We start from the raw sequence: 23,236 nt of genomic DNA on the forward strand, positions 1-23,236 counted from the left end.
CAGACGGACGGACAGCCGGACATTGCTAGATCGACTTAAAATGTCTTGAAGATCAAGAATATATATACTTTATGGGGTCTTAGACGAATATTTCGAGGTGTTACAAACGGAATGACGAAATTATTATACCCCCATCCTATGGTGGAGGGTATAACAACTTAACATACTACATTTCCAAGTCAATGATGATTAAAAATGTCTTCATACTGTCATAGATGTATGTCCATAGTGGCATGGGGTGGATTAATATCCGCACCCTCTTTTCAACCTAACCTAACCTTCTGAAAGACCAAATCCTTCCAAAGACCAAAACTTTTGATTCAATGAACTAAGCACTAAAAATATTGCTTTATAACTATTTCCATAAAGATTGGGGCAGACCAGTGTATTATAATTACTTCCCCGTTCCAGTAAACAACAGTAAAAACTGCTTATAACGGCTTTTAATTTTTAAGGAAGAGTTAAGTTCTCCCCAAAACCTATGAAAATTAGATATATATCACTTTTGACCACCGGAGCCCACCGTAGCGCAGAGGCTAGCATGTCCTCCTATGACGCTGAACGTCTGGGTTCGAATTCTGGCAGGACCATCAGAAAAATTTTTCAACGAAGGTTTTCCCTTCCTAATGCTGGCAACATTTGTGAGGTACTATCCCATGTAAAACTTCTCTCCAAAGAGGTGTCGCACTGTGGTACGCCGTTCGGACTCGGTTTTAAAAAGGAGGCACTTTATCATTGGGTCTAAAACTTGAATCGGACTGCACTCCTTGATATGTGAGAAGTTTGCCCCTGTTCCTTAGTGGAATGTTCATGGGCAAAATTTGCATTTTACTTGTGACTTAATATGAGGAAAATTGCAAATTTTGCCCATGAACATTCCACTAAGGAACAGGGGCAAACTTTTCACATATCAATGAGTGCAGTCCGATTCAAGTTTTTTTTATGATAAGGGGCCTCCTTTTTATAGCCGAGTCCGAACGGCGTGCCGCTGTGCGACTCCTCTTTGGAGAGAAGTTTTACATGGCATAGTACCTCACAAATGTTGCCAGCATGAGGAGGGGAAAACCACCGTTGAAATTTTTTTCTGATGGTCTCGCCAGGATTCGAACCCAGGCGTTCAGCGTCATAGGCGGACAAGCTAACCTCTGCGCTACGGTGGCCTCCTTAATATGAGGACCTTTAGGATACTTTCTGTGCACGGGTGCTATATCACACTTTCCATCTGCTTGATGATGCATTCGGATAGTTGCGATTATGACTTTATTGTCGGATTGCCCTTAAGAGTGATATCGCGATATTCAAGCGCAGTCGTTATAAGGGATTTTCACTGTAGTTTGGTGCTATGACTAATTATGTATTTGTTTAATTCGAATTAAGATAAAATGTACATCAACAAATAATAACCATTCATGCACCATAGAATCACTTAATGCGAAAAAGACTTTATATCTTGATTTAGCATTTTTTCTTGAAAATTCTTAATCAACAAATAATATAAAACAATATTTGTGGATCGTGCGGTGACAACTGTAGCTCATAACAATGGCGAATTAATTGCAACAACAATTTAAATGACGCACAAAGGCATAAAAACACCAGTTAGGACAGAAATGTGGTTATAATGTTGAAGTTAAAGAATGAGGAAACAAGTTAAACCATGACGAGCTTGAGGTTATTTCTAAACGTTTTTCTATGCCTTGGCTTAGCGGCAGGCATTAATGGTAAATACGATTCTATTGGGAAACTCTGGACTGTTTAACATCCCCATTTATCTAGGCAAGATTATCAACTGCTACTTTGGTACTTGGGCCAATTGGCGCCCCGGAAATGGAAGATTTACGCCAGAGAACATTGATGCGAATCTTTGCACACATTTGAGCTATTCCTTCTTTGGCATTACCGATGCGGGAGCTTTTAAGCAGTTGGATTCCTGGCTGGATTTTGAAGTGGGTAAGGTGGCATACTATATAAGTTGATTCGGTTAAGTTGAAAAGAGTGTGCGGATATTAATCCCTCGTGCCGCTATGGACTTATACCTAAGTCAGTAATCGGTTTGTTGTGCGCTGTAAATACTAAAAAGTAAAGTGCAAAAAAATTTTAGTCTGAAATTTTGTACAGTCAAAACCGCATAACTGTAATACGCTTGAGTAAAAAATCTCGCTTAAGTGAAATCTCGCTTAAGTGAAATCTCGCTTAAGTGAAATCTCGCTTAAGTGAAATCTCGCTTAAGTGAAGGAATCATTAATTTTTGATGTGAAGTGAAAATTCGTTTAACTAAAAATATCGCAAAACTGAAAAAGTTTTTGCTCCCCAAATTCCGTTTTTATATGAAACTGAAATCGCATAAGTGAGAAAGAAAATGGAAACCTATCAGCACATGGAAAAACTCGCGTCATCAAGAAAAGTGGAGGCCACCGTGGCGCAGAGGTTAGCATGTTCACCTATGACGGTGAACGACTGGGTTCGAATCCTGGCGAGAACATGGGAAAATTTTTCAGCGGTGGAAAGACCTTCTTAATGCTGGCGACATTTGTGAGGTACTTTGCCATATAAAAACTTCCGCCCAAATAGGTGTCGCATTGCAGCAGGCCGTTCGGACTCAGCCATAAAAAAGAGACCCCTTATTATCTTGTTTTGATTGTTATTGCCCTGATGGCCTGTTTACTGTCCATAAAGATGTTCGGCGTCCTCGCGTTAACACCACACCGCTTCACGCATTACATGATCGCCCAGATTTTAGCCTGCAGTACCGTTTTATAGGCGACGTATAAACCACGAGCTGTATGACGACGATAGCATAGTTAGTTGGCTAGGTCATGTTGTCAGAATGGATGAAGAAGCTCCAGCAAAGAAGTCTTTTGAAGGCAAACACGGTGGTACATGCAAACCGGGAAGACCAAAAGCCCAATGGAAAGATCAAGTGGTGGGAGACACCTCGAAACTTGGTGTCAGAGATTTTAGAATGAGCGCAGAAGATCGAGGCGCTTGGTTCGGCTAGTGGAACAAATATTCTGTCATAGCCAATTAAAGTAAGTTAAGTAAGTACCGTTTTATGGTCAGGCAGTCGAAAACAGATTTCAGTCCCTGGGTTCTCAATGTAGATCGCCAGACCCACTCTGTCTTCTAGCTTTGATTCATTCGTGTACCATGAACTTACAGACGGCCATACCAAAGTTTCGTCAATCTAAGACTGTGTGCTGCTGAAAGCAATGCTTCGCACCCGACCTCGAGTGTCGTCTCAGGTATCCAATTGGAAACCTCTTCTATTTTTTCCCCAATGAAAAAATTTTGTCCTAATTTTAAAGATTCGAGCCAAAGATTTGCATACTTAATTTAAAGATTATACATTTTCCAAATTTTTATTTTTTCCCTTGGTGAACAAAAAATATTCTTCATATTAAGGATTTTTTTATTTTAAATGGTAGGTTAAATTAAATCCTTAACTTTGCGTCTTGTTATTAAAGACAAAAATCTAAAATGAAGATCAAAATATCTTTGAAAATAAAACAAGTAAAAGCGTGCTAAGTTCGATTCTGCTAAAATATGGGAGCTATATCTGGTTATAGACCGATTTGGACCGTACTTGGTACAGTTGTTGAGTCATAACATAAAATTTCAGCCAAATCGGATAAAAATCGCGGCTTGTAGGGGCTCAAGAAGTCGATCGGTTTTTATGGGAGCTATATCATGTTCTTGACCAATTTGAACCGTACTTGGCGCAGTTGTTGGGAGTCATAACAGAACACCATGATCTAAATTTGAGCCAAATTGGACAAAAATTGAGGCTTCCAGGGGCTCAAGAAGTCTAATCGGGAGGTCGTTTTATATGGGAGCTATATCAGGTTCTTCTCCCATTTGGACCGCACTTGATACATTGGTTGGAAGTCATTTTGTTCAGACGCCAGTTCTCGAATGCCTTTTCTTTCACTGAAGGATAAAACTGGTTTATTTGTGGACATGAAGACAAGTGCCCATGGATTTCTTGTTCAACTATTTGAAAAAATTGCTTATTGTCTGTGCTTTAGGTGTCAAATGGGGGATTTATAGAGGGTGGCCGCCCCCCGGACGCTCGGGCCAAATGACCCATTTTGTATTTATTTAATGAATACCTACACAACAAGATTAAATGTTATTGTTATAGTGCAGGCTTATGAGAACAGTCATATATCCTTCTTAAGAAATAATAAAACAATTTTCAAAAGAACAAACATTTTCGAATATCATTAGAGAAAATATTGGGTTGCCTAAAAAGTAATTGCGAATTTTTTAAAAGAAAGTAAATGCATTTTTAATAAAACTTAGAATGAACTTTAATCAAATATATAATTGCCATTTTGTTCGATAACCTTTTGCCATCTTCCTGGCAAATTTGGTATTCCACGCTCATAGAACTTCTGGCCTTTATATGCAAAAAACTGAACCAAGTACGATTTTATAGCCTCATCATTGCCGAAAGTTTTACCATTTAAGGAGTTCTGCAAAGATCGAAATAAATGGTAGTCTGATGGTGCAAGGTCAGGGCTATATGGTGGATGCATCAAAAGTTCCCAGCCAAGCTCACTCAGTTTTTGGCGAGTGGCCAAAGATGTGTGTGGTCTAGCGTTGTCCTGGTGGAATATGACACCTTTACGATTGACCAATTCTGGTCGCTTCTCCCTGATGGCTGTATTCAATTTGTCCAATTGTTGACAGTAAACATCCGAATTAATCGTTTGGTTCCTTGGAAGCAGCTCAAAATATACCACACCCTTCCAATCCCACCAAACAGACAGCATAACCTTCTTTTGGTGGATATCAGCCTTTGAAGTGGTTTGAGCTGGTTCACCATGCTTGGACCATGATCGTTTCCGACTAACGTTGTTGTAAACAATCCATTTTTCATCTCCAGTTATGATTCGTTTTACAAACGGATCGAATTCATTGCGTTTAAGGTGCATATCACAAGCGTTGATTCGGTTTGTTAAATGAATTTCTTTCAATACATGTGGTACCCAAATATCAAGCTTTTTCACCAGTCCACGACTTTTTATGTGATAATGAACGGTTTATTTTGGTATATTTAACTTCTCTCCTATCTCACGCTCAGTTACATGACGATCCAATTCGATTAATGGTTTAATTTGGTCATCATAAACTGCATTTGGCCGACCTGAACGTGGCTCATCTTTAAGTGAAAAATCTCCAGAACAGAATTTGCGAAACCAATTTTGACACTGTCTTCCTTTTAAGGTGTATGGTGATACACATCTCGTAACTTTTTAGCAACCTGCTCCGCGTTTTTTCCTTTACGGAAATAATAAAGTAAAATATGACGAAAATGCTCCTTTGTGGGCTCCATATTAAAATTGACGCCAAACAAACAAATGTAAACAAAATTTCGGGCACTTTTTTTCTAAAGCAAGCTAAAAGTAACAGCTGAAAACTGACAGAAGAAAGAATGCAATTACAGAGTCACAAGCCGTTGAAAAAATTTGTCAAAGCCGACTATATGAAAAATCCGCAATTACTTTTTGTCATTGACACTGTCATTGACACAGTGAAATTGTAAGCCAGATAAATCAAATCATGTCTTGAGAAACAAGTGACAGATATTTGGTTATAGAGCGAAATATTAGAAGTATTATTTATAAATAACATATCCAAAAGGGTATTAACAGTTGACGAAAAATGAGTGGGGTTTCTAGAATAGGTTTAGGAGAAAGCCATTGTCAACATATTGTCCATCAATTTGGAATCTACAAGAATATTGGAATTGAAGTCCTCAGCTATAGTAATATCGTTATATCCCAATGTTATGGTCTCTGAGACGTTATGGATTTGATTCAGATTTATAGTATGGTTTGGCTGGTAGATACAATCAATTTTTCAAGTTAGATAAAAGCTTCATGAATATGTTGGGTTGCCCAAAAAGTAATTGCGGATTTTTTAAAAGAAAGTAGATGCATTTTTAATTAAACTTAGAATGAACTTTAATCAAATATACTTTTTTTACACTTTTTTTCTAAAGCAAGCTAAAAGTAACAGCTTATAGCTGACAGAAGAAAGAATACAATTACAAAGTCACAAGCTGTGAAAAAATTTGTCAACGCTGACTATATGAAAAATCCGCAATTACTTTTTGGGCAATCCAATATATTCCGATTGATCCTCAAGATTAAATTTTAATCGGAATGTGGCTTTTAACGTGTTCATCGCATATATGGCAACATCACCCCCACGACGTTCTCTAACAGATCTGAATACAGTATATTCATCCAAGTTTATTAAGCTATCTAGTATTGCAGTGTGTAACCAAATATCTGATAGACATATTTTATCAATTTTCGCATTTTTGAATATGTACTTGAACTCATCAATCTTGTTTACAATACTTTGAGAATTAATGTGGCATATTTTCAAAACATTTCTTTGTCTTGTTAAAATATGCATAAGATTTCGAGTTACGTCTTTAGAGTCTCTATCTACACCAATCATGTGTGTCGTAGAGAGTAATAAATAGAGAAGAAATAACATCCGCATCGCGTTAGAAAAAGCATATTCCTGCTTGTATTAACCAAAAAACATAAATAAGATGATGAAAGTTGTATATCAAATTTGACAACCATATTTTCTTGATCGAGTTACACGGCAATATATTATTGGGTGGCCCAAAAAGTAATTGCGGATTTTTAAAAGAAAGTAACTGCATTTTTAATTAAACTTAGAATGAACTTTAATCAAATATACTTTTTTTGCACTTTTTTTCTAAAGCAAGCTAAAAGTAACAGCTGATAACTGACAGAAGAAAGAATGCAATTACAGAGTCACAAGCTGTGAAAAAATTTGTCAACGCCGACTATATGAAAAATCCGCAATTACTTTTTGAGCAACCCAATAGTACAAACAATCAAACAAAGCGCAATAGTTCCATTTTTATAAAACAGATTCTTTATCGCATCTTCCAAATAGGTTTCATTAGTCGCACCATGGCTTTGAAAAAGACCAATCCCAACTTAAAAGTTTTGGCTGTTGTTGGTGGATGGAATGAAGGTTCTGTGAAATATTCTCAAATGGCCGCCGATTCAAATAAGCGAAAGAACTTCATACAAACAACATTGAATTTCATTCGTCAGTATGGCTTTGATGGTTTGGATTTGGATTGGGAGTATCCAGTGCAGCGTGGTGGTTTAGCTGCGGATAAACAAAACTTTGTAACCCTATTAAAGGAATTAAAAGAAGAGTAAGTATAGCAGAATTAAACTAAAAATAGGTTAGGCAATAAAAATCAAACCTATATCGGGTTTTCCAAGAAGGACTTGACAACTGTGAAAACTTGACAACCCAAAGAAAATAGTCTAGAGGCGCAAAATTGCACGAACGAAGTGGCTAATCGACGGAGCCGTTTCTGGAGATGACATGCTCATTAAACTTACTCTTAAATAAATCGATTGTAACGTGTGCTGTGTGGTTTCTGGACCTGGACCTGGACGACAACATATGGTTTCGTCCAGGTCCATATCTTCCAATTCAGTTACGCTAGCATTATCCATTTACGGTAACGTGACGATTGGCATGGTCGATGAAGAGTTATGGCCCAAATAACGCCACTGACAAGCAAACCGCATCAGATAGTTATTTTTTGCTGATGAAGTGTAGATTGGTGAAAAACAAGTAAAAAGGCGGGTATATATGTAAACCTCGGGTTTATATGTAAACCACCTTTTATTCCGAATCTCGACCGATCTGGACCAAATTGACGAAGGAAGTCGAAGGGCTTGAAACAAATTATTGTCCCAAATTTCATCAAAATCGGATACTAAATGTGGCTTTTTTGGGCCTAAGACCCTAAATCGGAGGATCGGTCTATATAGCAGCTATATCCAAATCTGGACCGATCTAGGCCAAATTGACGAAGAATATCGAAGGGCCTAACACAACTCACTGTCCCAAATTTCAGCAAAATCGGATAATAAATGTGGCTTTTAGGGGCCTAAGACCCTAAATCGGAGGACCGGTCTATGTGGCAGCTCTATCCAAATCTGGACCGATCTAGGCCAAATTGACGAAGGATGTCGAAGGGTCTAACACATCTCACTGTCCCAAATTTCATCAAAATCGGATACTAAATGTGGCTTTTAGGGGCCTAAGACCCTAAATCGGAGGATCGGTCTATATAGCAGCTATATCCAAATCTGGACCGATCTAGGCCAAATTGACGAAGAATATCGAAGGGCCTAACACAACTCACTGTCCGAAATTTCAGCAAAATCGGATAATATATGTGGCTTTTAGGGGCCTAAGACCCTAAATCGGAGGATCGGTCTATATGGCAGCTATATCCAAATCTGGACCGATCTGAGCCAAATTGACGAAGGATGTCGAAGCGCCTAACACAACTCACTGTCCCAAATTTCACCAAAATTGGATAATAAATGTGGCTTTTATGGGCCTAGGACACTTAACCGGAGGATCGGTCTATATGGCAGCTATATCCCAATCTGGGCCAAATTGACAAAGAATGTCGAAGGGCCTAACACAACTCACTGTCCCAAATTTCATGCGCCTAAGACCCTAAATCGGAGGATCGGTCTATATGGCAGCTATATCCAAATCTGCACCGATCTGGGCCAAATTGACGAAGAATGTCGGAGGGCCTAATACAACTCACTGTCCGAAATTTCAGCAAAATCGGATAATAAATGTGGCTTTTATTGGCCTAAGACCCTAAATCGGCGGATCGGTCTATATGGGGCTATATCAAGATATAATCTGATTTAGCCCATCTTCGAACTTAACCTGCTTATGGATAAAAAAGAATCTGTGCAAAGTTTCAGCTCAATATCTCTATTTTTGAAGACTGTAGCGTGATTTCAACAGACAGACGGACGGGCATGTCTAGATCGTCTTAGATTTTTACGCTGATCAAGAATATATATACTTTATAGGGTCGGAAATCGATATTTCGATGTGTTGCAAACGGAATGACAAAATGAATATACCCCCATCCTTCGGTGGTGGGTATAAAAACTGGATCTTATGGATTACGTTTGCCAAGTTATTCGTAAAGAACTGAATGAGTTTTCATTTTGAAAGTGGGGAAACCAGTAATATACAGTAGTTCAAGCCTAGCTTGTGGCACAGAGACCTGTTGTGACTCCCGTTAGATTAGTTCGCCGACTGAACTGACTGACCCTTTAACGGCAATGACATATCGATATCATGTGCTTCGGATGGGATCCTGTTTCTCAAAACCAACATCAGCCGTTTAATTTACCCTTTTGGTTATGGGTATGCTGAAAATCTTATCCTGAATTAGCCTTGGTGGCAGCTTATCTCAGAACTCTCCTTAGCTTATCCTGGGCATAATTATATCCAAAATGGACCACAGTGCATGTACCTGTCCTCCTTTAACATATTGAGTTTCCTTAAGATAAAGCTTGACGGTACTGCTCTGACCATAAACCTCACATATTCAGCATTGCCTACAGTTCTGCCTGCGGTGTAGATCTCAGGGACCCGTGATTTCGACTGAGGCCCTTGCACCTTCTCGAACTTTCAAATACAAGTCTTTCTATCGGAAGCCTTCTAACTTAGCACTGTCCCATTTAGCTCTGACATTGCCACCTGGATGTTCATGCTACACGGATGGATCAAAGCTAAAGGACAGAGTGGGACTGCGAGTCTATATTGACGACTCAGGGACTGAGATCTCTCTTCGACGACCTGACCATAATACGGTATTGCAAGCTGGGACCATCAAATGCAAGAGGTGAACAATGCCAACTAGGGCACAGGACACTATTCTAGATTTCCGACCCACAGACATACAGATTAAGTAAAAGGCAGTCTCTGCGGCTATGAGACATAAGGCGAAGGGAGAATGGATAGAGGATAACAGAAGGAGAATGGATAGAGGATATGGCCGCAGGCATGGGGTCCCGCACAGCGACTGCTGCAGACTTTGTCTTTAAGAGGAAGAGGAGATGATTGAAAACTCACTCTGCTCTTGTCCGGGTCTAAAGCGTCACAGGCTTTCCATCCTAGGGAGGCGGGTTTTCGCCGATTTCGGCGATTAATAGATGTGTCTCTAGCGAGTCTCCTCAGATACGTTAATAAGACGTGTTTGTTTCAACGGGGGACGCCATACAATTCTAAACATGTGGTCAGGCATGTGCGGACGCGAAGTAACAATGCTTGCAGAATGCACTTGGCGGGCTACAACTTGAGTGAGTGTGGGTCGACGCTCCGGTGAGCCATATACGTGGTGGTGCGATGGATAGCCGCTTGCTCCCTATTCTATTTTCATAGTTCTTATATTTTTATATCCATCGCCATTATATCCACCTCGAAATATTCGTCTAAGGCCCCATAGTATACATATTCTTGGTCGTTTAAACGTTCTGAGTCGATCTAGCCATGTCCGTCTGTCATCAAGATAGCGTTCAACTAGCCGTTTGAAATTTCGTACAGATTCATATCGGTTCAGATTTAGATATAGCTCCCATATAAACCTATCTCCCTATTTGACATCTTGAGCCCCTGGAAGCCGCAATTATCATCATTTGGCTGAAATTTTGCATGTGGTATTCCGTTATGACTTCCAATACCTTTGCCAAGTACGGTTCGAATCGGCCTATAACATGATATAGCTCTCATATAAACCGATCTCCCGATTTGACTTCTAAAGCCCTTACAAGCCGCAATATTGATCTGATTTGGCTGAAATTTTGCATGTAGTGTTCTGTTATGACTTCCAAAAAATGTGTCTAGTACGGTCCAAATCGTGCTATAACTTGATACTGCTCTCATATAAACCGATCTCCCGATTTGACTTCTTGAGCCCTTGCAAGCCGCAACATTGGTCCGATTTGGCTGAAATTTGGCATGTAGTTTTGTGTTAAGACTTCCAAAAATTGTGCCTGGTACGGCCAAAATCGGTCTATAACCTGATATAGCTCCCATATAATCCGATCTCCCGATTTGACTTCTTGAGCCCTTACAAGCCGCAGTTTTAGTTCGATTTGGCTGAAATTTTGCATGTGGTGTTCCGTTATGACTTCCAATTACCAATTCCAACTACCCCTCTCCCTTTCTCTCCTTCCCACATAGTCTTTCTTTTTCTTACTAGGGTATCTCAATGGGCTGGACTGTCCTTCGAGTTAACTCACCCTTTCGGGTGGGAGACGACATTTGAGGTCGAGTGTGCTGCCAGCGGCACAGTCTTGGATTGACGTAAATCTGATGTTACCATCTGGAAGTTCATGCTACACGTATGGATGAAATCTAGAGGATGGGCCTGGGGGCCTAAATGAAGGACTCAGGGACGGACATCTGTTTGCGACTGCCTGATCATAATATGAAACTGCAGGCGGAAATCCGGGCGGTCACGCATTGCGTGTGGTGGTACGGTGCCAACAAGAGAACATCGAGTATGAACTTCATTACGGACTGTCAACTGGACGGTAGGGTCAAGGATGGTCTTGGAGTGTAATAAGGAGATAAACGACTTTTTTGAAGATGGTACGACCTGCATCGTTTTGGTTGCTAGGCCATAGCGGAGAAAGGGAGAACAAAAGGTCAGACGAATCAGAGGATTGCCATTCGCACTTATGCAGAATTGGTGCAGCAAGTGATGGCAGAACATTTCTTATGTCAATGTCCAGCTTTAGCGGGTAACAGACTCGACACTAAGGTGCGGATACGATACCATACTCGATATGATACCACACTTGATACCGGATATGACACTTGAACCATGGCTATGGGCATGGAATGGAGACGATTAAGAACGATGTGAGCAGCACGAAATTCTTGAAAAAGATTCTTGGAGTCACTTTTCGGATTTAGAGCCCACAGACAGCTATTTACTGGCTTAAATGGATGTCTATATGGCCCACCCTCATTTCGAGCTTAACCTAGATCTATAAGTAAAAAAACTTAGTTTCGTCTTCATCATCTTTCTCCAAACCGACAGTCGCTTTCCATGATTTAACTAGGTTAGGTTTAAGTGACACTGCCATCTGACTAACTTAGACGTTTTCGTCCATTGTCATACCACAGGAACAGAAGAAGGAATATGCCTTCTAGTTCTTACTTTTGAACCATCCAGATCGCTTTAAAAAGCCCAAAAACTTGGGAAGGTTCACATCCGCCAAATCAGACAGGTTTTCAAAGAAATGAGAACCTAATGTGGAACTCCTTCTGACTGCCAGTGCGGAACACACGCACAGCAGAAGTTCTCTAGTCTCTTCTTCTTCGATGTCCTCACAGCTTCTGCAAAAGTCGTTATGGGTAATCTTTAGCCTGTCAGCATGTTTTCCGATTAGACAGTAATTTATCAGAAGGGACACAATGACTGAGACGTCTGTTCTGGCCAGTCTCTTCAAGTCTAGATTTGGCTACATATTTTTGGAATGCTCACAGCCCCCTGTTTGTGAGCATCTGTCATTCGTTGACCTTCGGGCCTGGTCCTGAAAACTTAGCTTACATGTCGCTAGAAGTATACCCATAGATTCCAATATTCCTGGAATGTGTAACGTGTTTCCTAGTTTCTCAAGCTCGTCCGCTTTACAATTGCCTGGGTCATCTCTGTGGCCTAGTACTCAGAACAAGGGCATTTTGAACTGTTCAGCCATCTCAATGAGAGATCTGCGACAGTCGAGGGCGGTTTTTGTGTTCAGAAAGACGTTCTCCAATGATTTAATGGTTGCCTGGCTGTATGAGAAGATATTTATGCTAATTGTCGTAATGAGATTATAGCTTAGCCATTCCACCACTTCCTTAATTGCAAGGATCTCCGCTTGATACACACTGCAGTGGTTGGGTAATCTTTTCGATATGACCAGTTTTAAATCTTTAGAGTACGCCCCAAAGCCCACCTGGTCGTTTAGTTTGGAACCATCCGTATAGAAATCTATGTAACTTCTGTTTCCAGGGATATCGTAGTTCCAATCGGCTCTATCAGGAATAGTGGTACAGTATTTTTTATCATAAAGCGGCTCAGGTAGGTGTAATCCACATTGCCTGGAACATCAGATATTGTATCAAGGATAACACAGTGCCCGAAGCCGCCACATGGCTAATGAGAAAGCTCCCTTAACCTCACGGCAGTGGTCGCTACAATTTGGGTAGCCACAATGTCCAGAGGCATTAGATGCAGCATTAAGTTCAGTGCCTCAGTGCGGCTGTGATGCACAAACAAGCCATCCCTTGGATCCGGTTAAGTATTGAGCAGTGGGTGAACTTTTGAAGCGCCGTCCACCAGCCCACAACACCATATAGCATTATAGGTCTAACAACTACAGTATATACCCAATGCATGACACGCGGTCTAAACCCCCCAACTTTTGCCAATGGCTCTCTTGTAGGTGTATACGGAAAGAGTTGCCTTTCTTGCCCCTTCCAAAATGTTAGATTTAAAGTTCAATTTCCTGTCCAGCAAAGCACCCAGGTATTTTGCGGTTTATGTAAATGGAACATTCTCTCCTCCCAAAGAGACAGGTTCCACTGTAGGCAACTTGTATCTCCTGCTAAAAAGAACTACTTCTGTCTTGCACGGATGTATACCTAGACCACTATCGGTAGCTCACTTTACTGTTGCATGTAAAGCTTCCTGAAGTTTACATCTTAGAGTGCTGGGAAACTTTCCCCTAACCGCAATAGCCACGTCATCAGCATACGCGACCACTTTTACACATTTTTCTTCCAGGGACAATAATATACTGTTAATGGCTATATTCCAAAGTAGAGGAGACAGTACACCTCCTTGAGATGTTCCTCTGCTGACTCATCTTTTTAGATTCACAGATCCCAAGCCTGCCGTAATGCATCTTTTAGTAAGTAAGTTATTAATGGACTTTCTTACGGTAGAGTTGATACCTAGAAACTCCAACTTCTTCATGATTGACGTCGGTTTTACATTATTGAAAGCATCTTCAATGTCAAGAAATGCTACCATTGTATGTCCCTTGAAAGCGAGAGAACCCTCTATGTAGCCGACTAGGGCTGTTTCAGTGAATTTTCCTTTAGGATCTTTGCCCTAAGATATTTTTCTATGAACCTATGAACTATGAACCTCTCAAGAAGAATTTTCAGCAGCAAAATTCATATGCTAACATCTTATTTCATTTCCTTTTTCAATTCCTTCTCCCAGACTGGGTCGGTATAACTTGGAATTGGGCATTGCAGTAGGAGCATCAGCCGATACGGCTACTATATCCTATGATATACCAAACATTGCTAAACATGTGGACTTCATCAATGTTATGACATACGACTTGCAACCACGCAATATTTTAGGATTTAATGCTCCCCTCAGAGGGCAAGGTGAACACAATGTTGAAGCCTGTATTAATTACTGGCTACAAAAGGGTAAGTGAGCAAATCCTCAAATATTTGAAAAGAAAGTTAATTATCATACAACTTTTCCCCACATATAGGTGTTCCAGCTTCAAAACTAATACTGGGTTTGGCCTTCTATGGTCGCTCTTACACATTGTCAAATAATCAAAATACTATCCCTGGCTCAGCAAGTTCAGGTGCTGGAGCAGCAGGTCCATTTACCCGTGAAAATGGCTTCTTGGGTTACAATGAAATCTGCAGCAATGCACCTACATGGACCAAAGTTTTCGATAATGTGCACTCGGTACCCTACATGTTCAGAGACAATCAATGGGTGGGCTATGATGATGTTCAAAGTATTAATTTGAAATTGGATTTTATGAATTCGAAAAATCTTGGAGGTGCCATGTTATGGTCCATTGAGACCGATGATTTCCTAGGACAATGTGGTGAGAAATATCCCCTTTTAAAGGCAATCAACAAAAAAGTAGCCACAAATACAGGCAACCCCACAACTACGACCCAACGTCCCCCCACTGTAAGTAGCACAACTTCCAAACCCACCGTAAAGCCGCCACCATCAACGAACTGTGCCAATGATGGTTTCTATGCTGATCCTAATGATTGCAATAAATTTTATAGATGTGTGAATGGCGTTCGATATGCGTTCACATGTCCAGCGGGATTACTTTTCGATAAGAACTCATCCAATTGTCTTTGGCCCCATGAGGCTATATGTTATTAAATATAAAAAATTATATAATATAAATGTGTATAGAGCAAATAATGGCTTTTATTTATAATGACGCCGGGTTGGGATAAATTTCGACACAAATTCTGCACGTCTATCCTTTCTAGACTAGCAAAGGAAGTGGTAACTGAGCAGAAAATAGACATAATGGTCAAGCGAATCACGAAGGCCCTGAATGACTCGCTTATGTCAGCATGTACAAGTGCCAAGCCAAGGGGCAAACAGCGACCGCCATATTGGACCACAGAGCTGGTTGGTCTAAGGAAGGACTGCAGAAAACTCTTCAACAGGGCGAAAGCCAAAAGATCACCACACGATTGGGACATCTTTTAGGCTGAGCTAAGAAAATATGAGGGCGAGCTGAGAAAGGCTCAGAATAAATCCTAGGTGGAATTCTGTAGCTCAGTGGAGGATACATCTGAGGCCTCTAGGGTAAGGAAGATTCTGCCCTCGAGACCTATTACGGTGGGTTATATTCAAAAGTCAGAGAATGTATGGACAATGTCTAGTGAGTAAACACTAGACCCCCGGGAAATTCTCTTACGGACAACGTGGCGCCAGAAGAGGTTGTCACTGGTATGCATTCGTTGGAGGTTATTTGGGAAATTGTGTATGAGCCGAAACTTCTTTGGGCGATAAGAAGTTTCGACTCCTTTAAGTTGCCAGGCCCTGATGATGTATCACTGGTTGAATTACAGGCTGTGTCTGATAAACTGGTTCCTTGGCTTAGTGAGATATACTCTGCTTGTATCAGAATTTCCTATATATTCCTGTGGGATGGAGGGACACGAAGGTAATTTTCATTCTGAAAGCAGGAAAACCCTACCAAACGAAGGCGAAAGATTTTCATCCTATTAGTCTATTATCCTTTATGCTGTAGACTCTTCAGAGGTTGATATAAACACATCTTAGGGCAAAGATCCCTGGAGATCGTCTGTTTCGGCAACAACATTCAGTAAAGGCAAATCCACTGAAACAGCCCTTCACGACCCAGTCGACTACATAGAGGGTTCTCTCGCTGTCAAGGAATATACAATGGAAGCATTTATTGACATTGAAGGTGCTTTCAATCATGTAAAACCAACGTCAATCATAAATGAGTTGGAGTTCCTAGGCATCAACCCTACCGTAGAAAGGTTATCAATAACTTATTCACTAAAAGAAGCATTACGGCAGCCTTGGGATCTGTAGATCTTAAAGGGTGGGTCCGTAGAGGAACTCCTCGAGGAGGTGTACTGTCTCCTCTACTTTGGAATACAGCCATTAACAATATATTATTGTCTCTGGAAGAAAAAGGTGTAAAAGTGGTCGCGTCTGTTGAAGACGTGGTATTTGGGGTTAGGGGAAAGTTTCCCAGCACTCTAAGAGATATACAATACTTCAGGAAGCTCTACGTGCAACAGTGGGCTACCGAAAGTGGTATAGGTATAAATCTGTGCAAGACCGAAGTAGTTTTTTTTCAGCAGGAGATACAAGTTGCCTACAGTGGAAACTCTCTCCTTGGGAGGAGAGAATATTCTATTTAAAGAAAGCGCAAATTTCCTGGGCGTTTTGTTGGACAGGAAATTGAACTTCAAATTCAACATTTAGGAAAGGGCAAGAAATGCAACTCTTGCCCTATAAACCTGCAAGAGAGCTATTGGCAAAAGTTGGGGTCTAGACCGCGCGTCACGCATTGGGTATATACTGCAGTTGTCAGACCTATAATGCTATATGGTGTTGTGGTCTGGTGGACGGTGCTTCAAAAGTCCACCTACTGTTCAATACTCAACCGGATCCAAAGGATGGCTTGTTTGTGCATCACAACCACGCTGAGGACGACACACCTGATGCACTGAATTGAATGCTACATCTAATGTCACTGGACATTGTGGCTAAACAAATTGCTCCGACCACTGCTGTAAGGCTAAGGGAGCTTTCTCTTTGGTCATGTGATGGCTACAGACACAGTGTTATTCTTGATACAACGTCCGATATACCTGGCAGTGTGGATCACACCCTACCTGAGTCGCTTTTTGATAAAAAAGAACTGTACCGCTATTCCTGATAGAAACGATTGTAACCTCAAGATTCCTGGTAATAGAAGTTACATAGACTTCTATATGTATGGTTCGAAACTAGACGACCAAGTGGGCTTTGGGGTGTACTCTAAAGATCTAGAACTGGTCATATCGAAAAGGTTACCTGACCACTGCAGTGTGTATCAAGCGGATATTCTTGCATTTAAAGAAGTGTTAGAATGGCTAAGATATAATGTCATTACGACGATTGGCTTAAATATCTTCTCAGCCAGCCAGGAAGCCATTAAATCCCTGGAGAACGTATTTTTGAACACAAAAACCGTCCTCGACTGTCGCAGATCTCTCAACAAGATGGTTGAACAGTTCAAAGTGCACTTGTTCTGGGTGCCGGGCCACAGAGATATCATAGGGAATTGTAGAGTGGAGACGCTTGCGAGACTAGGAACTACCCTACACATTCCAGGGATACTGGAATTTGTGGGTATGCCTCAAGCGACATGTAAGCTAAGGTTTCAGGATCAGGCCCGAACGGCAACGAATGATAGAAGGTCACAAAGAGGCACAAAGAGGGGACCACATAATTGTGGAATTCTCAATTATGTGGCCTAATCTAGACTTGAAGAGGTCTACCGCTTTGCAGAAATTGGCTAGAACAGACGTCTCAGTCATTGTGTCCGTCATGACATTAGTAAACATGCTGACAGACTGAAGTTTGCTAGCAACGACTTTTGCAGAATCTGTGAGGACATCGAAGAAGAAGAGACTATAGAACATCTTCTGTGTGTGTGTCCCGCATTAGCAGTCAGAAGGAATTCCACTTTAGGTTCACATTTCTTTGAGAACCTGTCTGATTTAGTGGATGTGAATAGTCGCAAGTTGTTGGGCTTTTTATAGCGATCTGGATGGTTCAACGATGGGAACTAGAAGGCATCTTCCTTCTCCTGTTCCTGTGGTATCACAATGAGGGAATCCTTGATAACCACAAGGTGAAAGGTTTTGGATAGTAGAATTCAAATTTTCGATTCAAATTAAAAATCGGTCTTAAATACCCAAGTGGCCGCTCCATCCTCAAAACTCCTCCAAACAGACAAATTGGATTTTCATGCCAATATGGTGCACGAATGAAAAGCATTGAGGGGAAGATTACGAGTATGGCATAAAAAATGGGGAGTCGCTCCACCTCCAAAAATTCTCCCCATATGGGCATAATAGCCGATCAAGGCTATATTTAACTCAAATAAAAGGTAATTGGGAGTATATTACGAATATGACATTAAAATTTGTGTACAAGTCGCCTTACTTCCTAAAATCACATTAAATAGGTTAATTGATCCATCATGATAATATGGAACTCAAATGAAAGGTATTTGAGAGCAGACAATGAATCTGATATGCAATTGCAAGGCCAAGTTTTTGGGGGGGTCGCTCCACCACCAAAACACAGCCAAATACGACATATCTACCTACCATGGAAATATGGGCCTCAAATGAAAGGTATTCGGGAGTAGAACACGAATTTGATATCCATATTTGGGGAGAAAAGTATAACGGGCCATCTCACCCCCAAAAATTACTCCTCATTATCCTAATTTTCAAAACGCCAGACCTCGGAGATTGGTGATGCGATTCTAGCAAAAATGATTTTGCTTCTTATATACCCTCCACCATGGATCACATTTGTCGAGTTCTTTGCGCGCTATCTCTTTTTCGGCAAACAAAGAATAATGAATAAGAACTGTTATGCTATTAGAGCAATATCAAGTTATATTCCGATTCGGACCGTAAATGAATTGAATGCTGAACGTTGTAGAAGTCATTGTGTAATATTTCAGTCCATTCGGATAAGAATTGCGCCTTGTAGGGCCTCAAGAAGCAAAATCGGGATACCGGTTTATATGGGAGCTGTATCAAGCTATAGATCGATTTCGACCATATTGCACACGTATGTTGAGGGCCATTGGAGAAGCCAGATCGGTTTATATGGCAGCTATGCCAGGTTATGTACCAATTTGCGCCATACTCATTACAGTTTTTGGAAATCACCTCAAAACACCTCATGCAAAATTTTAGCCAAATCGGGTGAGAATTACGCCCTCAAACGACTCAAGAAGTCAAGATCCAAAATCGGTTTATATGGCACCTATACCAGGTTGTAGACCTATTTGGACCATACTTCTCACAAAGGTTGGAAGTGATACCAAACCATCATGTGCATTACTGTTAAATCGGATAAGAATTGCGACCTATAAAAGCTGAAGAAGTCAAGACCCCAGATCGGTTTATCTGGCACCTATCTCATGTTACTAACGGACCCCAACTATGCATAGAACAGTTTTTGGAAATGATATCAAAACACAACGTGCAAAATTTCAGTCAAATCGGACGAGAATTTCGCCCACTAGAAGCTCAAGAAGTCAAGACCCAAGATCGGTTTATATGACAGCTCCTTCAAAAGTTAGCGTCCTTTCGACAGACAGACGGACGGACGGACATGACGATCAAAAATATATCTACTTTATGGGGTCTTAGACGAATATTTCGAGGATTTACAAACAGAATGACGAAATAAGTATACCCCCATCCTACAGTGGAGGGTAAAAAAAGTATCTGAAAATAATTGACGGTTTTACCAAAAGCTCACATAGATTTGTTTTGTATTCTGATTAAGAACTTAATCGAGTTGTGAACCCAATTAGGGCATACTTGGCGCAGATGATAAGTCATAACAATTGTACTAAAAATTGCGTGTCATGACAATTAAAATAAGTAATACCAGTAGGGAAAAGCAAAAGTCGGGAAGATCCGACTATATAATTTACTTTATGGAGTAGCAGATTTCGAGGTGTGACAAACGCTGGCTTCTGCTGATAGACGCCAAACAATTAAATTTTAATAATAATTAAAAATGCTCACAAAGTCGAAAATATTTTTGTTTTAAGTCGAAATTTTGATTTTTTTAGGCGAAAACTCGAATTTTTTTATGATTCGACTTTGGTCTATTCAGAGGACTATAGTAGAATTTTCCGAATAATAATTTTTGTGGAATATTTTGATAGAAAGGATCCTGTTTCCAAAAAGGGTCCAAAAATCATTTTTACAAAATAACCCAAAAATATTGAATTTATGCAAGTTTGTGCAGCTAAAGATGAGCTTTTTTGATTCAGGATGTTTCACTTAATAACACAGAATAAGAACTAGGGCACCCCAATTAAAAAAAATCTATTTTTCTTACATAAAAAAATTTTAATTTTTGGGAAAAAATATGTAGCATTCATTTGTAAAAAAACTTTTCGTATTATAAATAGGTTTTTTTTTAATTTTCTTATTTGAAGGGTTTTTTAAAAAAATAGTAAAAAATTTCATAACAATTTTCATTTTTGATTTTTGTCCACCGCGGCAAAACTATGCGCCATCCTTTTGGAACCAGATGTCCTTCAAGTCCATGTAACCAAATTGGTTTCAAAAATATTCTGTTTTCATTGAATGGTAGAGATTCCCATTCACATTAACGTACCGGTCTTGATCATCTCGGTAGAAGTACGGCCCAATGACATCGCCGGCCCATAAACCGCACCAAACCGTAATTTTTTCAGGAAGTAATAATGACTCATGGAGTACGTGGGGATTGCTGTCTGACCAATAACGCATATTTTGCTTATTCACGAAACCATTCAACCAGAAATGAGCCTCATCGCTGACGATGGTTTTTCAGCGAAAACGATGAGGCCACTGACTCCGAAATTCGGTAGTAAATTTTAAAAATTTCGTATCGTTTTAGGCTTGTATTTCCATCATGAAATGGCAAAACTTACTGAAGAGAAGTGTCAAAGGAGCGGCAAACAAATGGCGTCGTTAGTTGTCCCTATTGGTCTACTTTTGTAGCGTTCCTGAAAAACAAACCCTGTATATGGTGTTGTGATCTGGTGGACGGCGCTTCAAAAGTCCACCTATTGTTCAATACTCAGCCAGATCTAAAGGGTGGCTTGTTTGTGCCTCAAAGACGCACTGATGCACTGCATTTTATGCTTCACCTAATTCCTCTGGACATTGTGGCTGAACAAATTGATGCGACCACTGATGTGAGACCAAGGGAGCTTTCTCTTTGGTCATGCAGCGGCTGCGGACTCTGTGTTATCTCTTCATACAATGTCCGATGTTTCAGGGCAGTGTGGATTACACATTGCCTGAGTCGCTTTGTGATAAAAAGTAACTACAATTCTTGATAGAACCGATTGGAACTACAATATCCCTGGTCAATCCCATGACAGCCGGTTGTACGTACCGGATTGACCCGATGGAGTTCTCCATCGGCAAGGGCTGCCGCTTCAGTCTACAACACAGTGCTACAACAATAACAATATCCCTGGTAATAGAAATTACATAGACTTCAAAACGGATGGATCCAAACTAGATGACCAGGTGGGCTTTGGGGAACTCTGCGACTAATGGGGTGCGTCCATAAGGATCTGGGTCTGAGTCGAGGGGGTCTGGCTGGGCAGTTAAACAGGTGACATGTGGTCCCTGGTCACAATCGGGTCATACATCTTGCACGTCGGCATCAATCCTTGCTCTGTAGGAGTTGAGGCGGCTGCATTTGCCAGAACGTAATTGAGCCAGAACCACTCTGATTTGCCGGGGGAGGTCAATTTCTTCAGGTGCAATGGAAGATGGTCGTTCTACAAGGACCCCATTCATCCGGTTGCTATTCACCGCATCTGCTACCGTGTCTGCATGAATGTTGTCTAGACCTGCTTGATATGTCGCCCGTTCTTCTCTCCTCTACCTTAAGGTATCTATCTATCTTAAAGCTATTGGGCGGTGGATATCTATCCACAAGATGATGATTTGGATGGTCTCAGCGATAACAGCCCAAAAGGTGATGCTTAGACAGCATGTAGTTATGTCTTCGCAGTGGTAGGATATTTGTCTCCTGATGGAGGTGGTCCACATGAAAACTGAGGAGACAGCCCGTCGCAGTTCGGAGGGCGGCATTCTGACAGATCTGAATATTATTCCACTGCGTGTCACAGAGCTGACGAGACCACACTGGCGCTGGATAACTTACAACTTAATTTGCGACACAGCGTTTCAGGCCTGGCTGGAGGGACGTGTTGGCGATGTCCTTAAATAGTTTGGCATGGCTGGCCGTGTCGAATGCCTTCGATAGGTCCAGTGCCACGATGACCGTCCTATCACATTGCCTGTGCTGATTGAAGCCACAGCAAATGTGTGCGTCGATGGCATGCAAAGCAGTTGTTGTGCTATGGAGTCTTCAAAATCCATGTTGATGCTAGGCGAATGGAAATTCTCCTACGAGGATCGGAAGGAGTAATGCCTCAACGACTCCCGCAAACTCAGGTCCTTTCCAGGCTTCAGTAGCGGGATCACTCTGCACATTTTCCAGACATCGGGAACTATTGATTGGATGGATGATTTTGCGCCTCGGATGACATTCGTAACTTCGTCCACGGTAAATTGTGATGGCTGTCCATCGGCTCGGTGACCATGCGACGAATGACTCTCCTCCTTGCCTTGTCAATCTCGGGATGCACAATAAATTGACGGTTGAACAATCTGGCGCACCTCTTCGGATCAGTCAAGGTTACGTCGCCAAAAGTAACTGAGGTCCTGTTCGAGATTTACTTAACTGTAGACCACAGCTTGCCTAAACCGGTGCCTCAGTTACATTGCTCCAAGTATTCCAGCCACAAATTTCGCTTATGTTCGTAAGTACCCTATTTATTTCCAGATTCTGGGGTTAGTGGAGTCCGTACAACGAATCCCATCACGATCGTCTGCGAGTACCACTGCCTACGCCGGGAAATTGGGCCGCACTTGGGATATTCGACCGGCAGGTATAAAGTGAGCGGCTGCTGCGTTAATCATGTCACGGAATTGCCTCTCTGCAACTCTCTGATTAGAGAAGTGTTGGAATGGCTCAGTTGTAATACACAACGACGATTGGCTTAAATATCTTCTCGGACGGCTAGTCAGTCATTTAATCTCTGGGGAACATATTTCTGAATTCAGAAACCGTTCACGACTGTCGCAGATCTCTCAACAAGATGGCTGAACCTTTCAAAATTCGTCTATTCTGGGTGCCGAGCCACAGATATATCCGAAGGAATTGCAGACGACCTTGCTA

General features: G+C 41.1%; 1 protein-coding gene across 1 annotated transcript in view; it reads left to right on the forward strand.

Annotated features, from left to right (window-relative positions):
- Positions 1-1,592: 1,592 nt before the first annotated feature.
- Positions 1,593-23,236, forward strand: part of LOC106089403 (probable chitinase 10) — a 35,816-nt gene continuing 14,172 nt past the window's right edge. The window contains 5 exon segments of the mRNA XM_059369878.1: positions 1,593-1,721; positions 1,777-1,950; positions 6,949-7,219; positions 14,132-14,349; positions 14,418-15,056. Coding sequence (XP_059225861.1) covers positions 1,658-1,721; positions 1,777-1,950; positions 6,949-7,219; positions 14,132-14,349; positions 14,418-15,056 — 1,366 coding nt within the window. The 5' untranslated portion in view covers positions 1,593-1,657.

Source organism: Stomoxys calcitrans, chromosome 5, assembly GCF_963082655.1.
Source record: "Stomoxys calcitrans chromosome 5, idStoCalc2.1, whole genome shotgun sequence".
Classification (NCBI taxonomy): Eukaryota; Metazoa; Arthropoda; class Insecta; order Diptera; family Muscidae; genus Stomoxys; species Stomoxys calcitrans.